The sequence below is a fragment of the Rhamphochromis sp. 'chilingali' genome, assembly GCF_963969265.1.
Source record: "Rhamphochromis sp. 'chilingali' genome assembly, chromosome: 14".
Taxonomy (NCBI): Eukaryota; Metazoa; Chordata; class Actinopteri; order Cichliformes; family Cichlidae; genus Rhamphochromis; species Rhamphochromis sp. 'chilingali'.
The window spans coordinates 28,753,372-28,761,038 of record NC_137941.1 but is presented as its reverse complement, the minus strand read 5'-3'; the positions used below and the strand labels follow the sequence as shown (position 1 = coordinate 28,761,038).

General features: G+C 38.9%; 1 protein-coding gene across 1 annotated transcript; it reads left to right on the top strand.

Annotated features, from left to right (window-relative positions):
• Window positions 1-1,735: 1,735 nt before the first annotated feature.
• Window positions 1,736-3,155, top strand: LOC308410444 (trace amine-associated receptor 13c-like; the record flags this gene model as incomplete). Its single annotated transcript, XM_080903779.1, has 2 exons — window positions 1,736-1,908; window positions 2,342-3,155. 2 exons carry the CDS (start codon window positions 1,736-1,738, stop codon window positions 3,153-3,155), a joined length of 987 nt encoding a protein of 328 aa, XP_080759905.1.
• Window positions 3,156-7,667: the final 4,512 nt, after the last annotated feature.

The window sequence follows — 7,667 nt, the reverse complement described above, 5'->3', positions numbered from 1 at the left end:
ACAAGTGCAGATTCATGTAGATGGTGTGGAAATTGAAAGAGTACTTGAACATAAGTTTCTTGGTGTGATTATAGATGATAAATTAAACTGGAAGTCTCATATAAATCATATACATAACAAAATTTCAAGAAGTGTCTCAATCTTGAGTAAAGTAAAACACATTCTGGACCACAAATCACTCCACATTCTCTATTGTTCCCTGATTGCACCGTATTTGAATTACTGTGCAGAGGTTTGGGGCAATACTTACAAATGTTCGCTATCATCAATCTTTATATTACAAAAAAGGGCCATAAGGATAATCCATAAAACTGGTTACAGAGATCATACAAATCCACTATTCTTAAAATCAAAAATTCTAAAATTCACAGATCTGGTTCATTTTCTCACAGCACAAATTATATATAAAGCAATAAATAACCTGCTTCCTGACAATATTCTAAAAATGTTTTCTAAAAGGGAACGGGGATACAATTTGAGGGGGGAATTAAATTTAAAACATCCTCGTATCCGTACAACATTAAAAAGTTTTTGCATCTCTGTGTGTGGAGTGAAGCTGTGGAACAGACTAAGTAAAGATATGAAGCAATGTCCAAGCATGGCGCAGTTTAAAAAGCGGTTTAAGGATATGGTTTTTACAGGGTACAGGGAAAAGGTAGAGATTTGATAGGGTGTTCTTGTCTAATATTTTCATGTGTGTGCGCATGCACGGGTTTGTTGGTATGGATATATATATATAATTGTAGGCTGTGTATCCTTGAGGTGTTAATGGGGTTATTGAAAATGTGTATATGTGCGTATGTGTGTATATACGTATGTATGGATAGATAGAAACATATATGTGTATATATTAAAAAAAAAAAAAAAAAAAAAAATTACACATAACATATAATGTAATTGCAAGGAGGTATTTCTGTAGTCTATTGATACTAGATAGTGGAAAAGGGGTGGGATTAAATAAGCTTATGCTTCTTCCTGCTCCTTTTTGAACATGGACGTTATTTGGAGTTGTGGTTGCTCGTTTTCCTTTTGTTTGCTTTGTTCATTTGTCTCTTTTAATTCTATTTTTTTTTATACTTTTTCAACATGTTCAAAATAAAGATTCAATCAATCAATCAATCAATCAATCAATCAAGATTTATCAGAAATAAGTACAGTATCATAGCAAACAGACTGCATGAAAGTGCCAATGAAACCTTGTCTTGTCAAAAAACTAATAGCAGACTGATTGCATGTTGTTGGACTTGTTTTCCCATTTCATCATTGGACCCAATACAGTCATTTTTACCAGAAAAGTTAAAGCAAATGGATATGAAGAAATAGTTGGTTAACAAAGTTGCTGTTCTAGCCCTGTACCATCAGCATCTGTGGTAAATACACTTAAAAAAAAAAGAGAGAATTACCTCCGATTAGTATTATTAAAAAAGAATATGGTTTGAAGCTGATTAATAATTGTGACCCTTGTGTATTAAGAAGATATTAAACCATGACAACTTCTGTAGTGACAAGCTGTAGGACTGGTTTTAATAGTTCAAATAAAGAAGACATTAATACGCTTTGCGTGACATAGTGAGTCTGACAAAGTGGAAGTGCCGATTGTGCGCAAAGAAATAGGAGGGACAGTGTGTTTGTGTGCGCGTGTGTGTACGTGAGTGAAGACGAGGGGATTGGAGTGGGGGTTGATAAATCCACCCTACGGCTCTGATCACAGAGCAGCAGGAGCTGGACATGCCTAATGGAGATACAGAAAGTGCCCGCGCTTTGTTTTCCACAATTTCTCAACAGCTCCTGCAGAAAGCCGACACTTCATTGGTCGAAAGCCGTGCTGCTGAACATTGTGTTCTCCTGTATCTCTCTGCTCACTGCTGCTCTAAACCTTCTCGTCATCATTTCAGTCTCCCACTTCAGGCACAGATGATTTTTTTTATTGACAATAATGAAATGCAACTGATAAATATCTCTGTTTTTAATTTTTACTTTCGTTTTGTTAGATAAATAAATATCTTTGTCTCAGTTATCACTGTTAAGTTGAATAGGCTTCTTCATGTCTTAATAATGAAACATTTTCACTAAGATGGTTTTAACATGATTGACAAAACATTTTCAGTGCAGCTGTCAGCAGTCTTATTTTCATCCTAATCTTACACTTCAGACACTTCAAACTGAAATTGCTTAGTGATGAGTGGAATCAATTTTGCATGTTCTTGGTGTATTTTAATCACAACTGAAATTTTTATTTGCCTCGATTGAATCATGCCTTATTAATAGGACTTTTTCACTGATGGAATTTTTACTGAAGACCTTTTGAAATGATGAATTACTTTTTTTTTTCTCTTTGTAGGAAACTTCACACACCAAGTAACATCGTCCTCCTCTCTCTGGCTGTCTCAGACTTTCTTGTGGGTCTTCTGTTGATGCCAGCAGAAATATTAAGAAGCACGACCTGCTGGGTACTTGGTGATCTTATGTGTTCTGTTTATTGGTATCTGACCGGCAACATTATCTGTGCTTCAATAGGGAACATAGTTCTAATATCAGTTGATCGTTATGTGGCTATTTGTGACCCCTTGCATTACCGCACCAGAATTACTGTGAAACGAACCAAACTCAGTGTGTGCTTATGTTGGTTTTATGCTATTTTCTACTGGAGTCTTTATATAAAGAATATCCTGATTGAACCGGGCAGGTATAATTCCTGCTACGGAGAGTGTATGTTTGTCAGCAGTGATATTGCAGGGATTATTGACCTTTTTTTATCTTTTATTGTTCCAGTTTCTGTCATCATAGTTCTTTATATGAGAGTATTTGTGGCGGCTGTGTCTCAAGCTCGTGCCATGCGCTCTCATGTTACATCTGTCACACTTCAGCATTCAAGCAATCAAGCAAAGAAATCTGAGCTGAAAGCAGCCAGGACTCTGGGGGTTCTTGTAGTTGTGTTTCTGTCATGTTACTCTCCATTTTACTGCTATTATCTTGCTGAAGAAAATGTGGTCAATGATCCATCTGCATCTACTGTTATCATTATTTTTTACATTAACTCTTGTCTAAACCCTTTGATCTATGCCTTGTTTTACCCCTGGTTTAGAAATGCTGTTAAACTTATTGTCACTCTGCAGGTCTTCAAGCATAACTCCTGTGAGGCCAACATACTATAAAAGACTCTGAACTCTTCTCCAACTAATTTTTGTCATTATTTTCAGCTGTTAGATTTTTTTGGTTTGTAAACACCATTTTATGTCAGTCATATATAGGGATGGGTACCGGTGTCCGGTGCCATGATGGCACCGGTTCTGACATAAACGGTAGTAACCAGACCGAAAAGCAGCGCACATTTCGGTGCTTTATTTCGGTGCTTTTTTTTCCTGAGCTGTGATACACTTTAGATTCTAGCCAATCATTTTACGTTTCCGAGGATAGTAGGCGGGGCCAGGTACGTACGTTCTTTTAGAGCAGAGCTACAGATTAAAAATGTCCAAGGCGAAGCGGTTAAAAGTCTGGCTGTACTTCATAGCAAAATATGCAAACTCAGCAGCCTGCAACAAGTGCTTTAAGCTGATACTGTGATACTGTCAAAGGAGGTAACACCTGAAATCCGATGAAACACCTGGCGACGCATAGCGTTTTTTTTAAAAGCCGAGAAATGCGCCGTATTTGATAGCTTGCTGCGAGACCTCACACCGAGCACATCTACTGCGGGTGGGTTGCCTGTTATGCAACATCCCCCAAAAACACGAAGAGGAGAGTCCTGGCCCCTAGCCCTGCCAGTGTAGCAGAAATGATGACGGATGATGATGGCAGCAGCAGCCGTTCTTCTCTGCGTGAGTAGGCTAACCACGTTATTACATTAATGCATGTAAGGTGAACTAGCAAACATCATCATAGCTACATGCGGCTGTCTTCTTGTTTGATGGCAGATACTCTCTTCACCCTGGCTAAAAAGGCTAAAATGACCAAAGAAAAAGTGGAAAACAGTTAAACATGAGAGGTTTAGGACAAAGTTTGTGTTTTTTCCATTGTTTAAGCACTGCTTCCAGCCAAGAGTGATACCATATATGCCCCATAGCTGCAGAAAAGGCTAACATTGTTATATTTTTACAAAAAACAGCTGAACATGAGAGGTTTTTGGACCAATTTTGTGTTCTCCATTCTTTAAGCACCGGTTTGAGCACCGTTTGAGCACCGGCACCGTTTCAAAAGTACCGATTTGGCACCGGTATCGGATAAAACCTAAACGATACCCATCTCTAGTCATATATATATAGAAACTTAGCAAGCAGTTTGCTAACTGTAGCATGGGAGATGGGTGGTCTCGTAGGGTGTCTTGCATTGAAATCTGCTGCAATGACCCGGTTACTGCGTTCACCAGATATCAACACAATTTCGATCCGCTCCTCATGTGTTAACCTCTTCGACATGTCAATGGCTGTGAACAAAGAGACACTTGTAAATAACTCATGAAAGAATAAACTTACGTTGAAACCAAGCGCACCGTTGTTTTTCTTGTGACATTACCAATAAGTTTGATGTGTCACATGGCCCTCTTCCTATTGAAAAAACAAAAGTTGTATCCAAGATGGCCGACTTCTAAATGGCCACCATGGTCACCACCCATCTTAAGGAGTTTGCCCCCTCACATATACTAATGTGCCACAAACAGGACTTTAATATCACCAACCATTCCCATGTTATTACGGTGTACCGTATAAATGGCCCACCCTGTACATACATTCAGCAACCACTTTATCAGTTACACTTTACTCCAGTGCTCGCCACAATAATCCATATTTCTAATTAGCCTTTCTCATCAGCACCAATTCAATTTAATTTGATTTTATTTATATAGCGCCAAATCACAACATAGGCGCTTCATATTGTACAGTAGATCCTACAATAATAGATACTGAGAAAAACCCAACAATCATATGGCCCCCTATGAGCAAGCACTTGGGCGACAGTGGGAAGGAAAAACTCCCTTTTAACAGGAAGAAACCTCCAGCAGAACCAGGCTCAGGGAGGAGCAGTCATCTGCTGCGACCGCTTGGGGTGAGAGAAGGAAAACAGAATAAAAGACATGCTGTGGAACAGAGCCCAAGATTAATAGCAGGTACAATTCAATACAGAGAGGTCTATTAACACATAGTGAGTGAGAAAGGTGACTGGAAAGGAAAAACTCATCATGGTAATCCCCCAGCAGCCTACAGGGAGTGCAGAATTATTAGGCAAGTTGTATTTTTGAGAAATAATTTTATTATTGAACAACAACCATGTTCTCAATGAACCCAAAAAACTCATTAATATCAAAGCTGAATGTTTTTGGAAGTAGTTTTTAGTTTGTTTTTAGTTTTAGCTATTTTAGGGGGATATCTGTGTGTGCAGGTGACTATTACTGTGCATAATTATTAGGCAACTTAACAAAAAACAAATATATACCCATTTCAATTATTTATTTTCACCAGTGAAACCAATATAACATCTCCACATTCACAAATATACATTTCTGACATTCAAAAACAAAACAAAAACAAATCAGCGACCAATATAGCCACCTTTCTTTGCAAGGACACACTGTAAAACCTAATAAGTTCACAGAACTCAAAAATTGTTGTGTAACAGATTACACAATTTTTTAGTGATGTTTTTAAAAGTTTTAAGTTTAACTAAAAATTATAGTTGCAGTTGCCTTAAATTACCTCAATGTTAACTCATAAATGTTGATATTCCTCAACTTATAATTAGGGAGTAATAAACTCAAAATGTTCAATATTTTTCAACTTAATTAAAAAAATAATTAATTAATGACGCTGGCCAAATCTTCCCCGCATCAAGGTAAATTCAAGATGGCTGACACAGCTTTCCTGAAGGAGCGACAAGACTCCACCCACCAGAACGTCACTAATATATGCTTCTTAAACTTTTTGAGCGTTCCAAAAAAATTAGCTAAAAAATATTGAGCCCTGTTGAATTAAAGCTGCATAAAAGCCAACAGAGCTCAATACTTTATAGTTTGCTCAACTACAAAACGACATTTGAGTGTTATGAGCTTATTAGTTATGAGCTAGAACAACTGTTAGGGATTACAGTGCACTCAAAAGCCTGCCATCCATGGATTCTGTCAGTGTTTTGATCTGTTCACCATCAACATTGCGTGCAGCAGCAACCACAGCCTCCCAGACACTGTTCAGAGAGGTGTACTGTTTTCCCTCCTTGTAAATCTCACATTTGATGATGGACCACAGGTTCTCAATGGGGTTCAGATCAGGTGAACAAGGTGGCCATGTCATTAGTTTTTCTTCTTTTATACCCTTTCTTGCCAGCCACGCTGTGGAGTACTTGGACGCGTGTGATGGAGCATTGTCCTGCATGAAAATCATGTTTTTCTTGAAGGATGCAGACTTCTTCCTGTACCACTGCTTGAAGAAGGTGTCTTCCAGAAACTGGCAGTAGGACTGGGAGTTGAGCTTGACTCCATCCTCAACCCGAAAAGGCCCCACAAGCTCATCTTTGATGATACCAGCCCAAACCAGTACTCCACCTCCACCTTGCTGGCGTCTGAGTCGGACTGGAGCTCTCTGCCCTTTACCAATCCAGCCACGGGCCTATCAAGACTCACTCTCATTTCATCAATCCATAAAACCTTAGAAAAATCAGTCTTGAGATATTTCTTGACCCAGTCTTGACGTTTCAGCTTGTGTGTCTTGTTCAGTGGTGGTCGTCTTTCAGCCTTTCTTACCTTGGCCATGTCTCTGAGTATTGCACACCTTGTGCTTTTGGGCACTCCAGTGATGTTGCAGCTCTGAAATATGGCCAAACTGGTGGCAAGTGGCATCTTGGCAGCTGCACGCTTGACTTTTCTCAGTTCATGGGCAGTTATTTTGCGCCTTGGTTTTTCCACACGCTTCTTGCGACCCTGTTGACTATTTTGAATGAAACGCTTGATTGTTCGATGATCACGCTTCAGAAGCTTTGCAATTTTGAGACTGCTGCATCCCTCTGCAAGATATCTCACTATTTTTGACTTTTCTGAGCCTGCCAAGTCCTTCTTTTGACCCATTTTGCCAAAGGAAAGGACGTTGCCTAATAATTATGCACACCTGATATAGGGTGTTGATGTCATTAGACCACACCCCTTCTCATTACAGAGATGCACATCACCTAATATGCTTAATTGGTAGTAGGCTTTCGAGCCTATACAGCTTGGAGTAAGACAACATGCATGAAGAGGATGATGTGGACAAAATACTCATTTGCCTAATAATTCTGCACTCCCTGTATAACTATTGCAGGGTAACTAAGGGAGGATTCAGGGTCACCTGATCCAGCCCTAACTATATGCAAAAAGGAAAGTTTTAAGCCTAATTTTAAAAGTAGAGATAGTCAAAGCATTTAGGCATGTCGATATAATCAAGGTGGTGCCTGCTGGAGGTCAAACCGAGGATCAAAAAATGAAAAAAAAGATGAGTAAATGTGGCATAATTGTTGATGTCAAACCAGTGGATCTGAGTATTTCAGAGACATACTGATGTACTGAGATTTTTCTGCACAAACATCTCCAGAGTTTATGGAGTGGTCTGAAATGAGAAAATTATTCAGTGTGCTGTAGTTTTCTGGGTTGAAATCCTTTGTTGATGTCAGAGGAGAATGGCTAGACTACTTCAAGCTGATAGGAA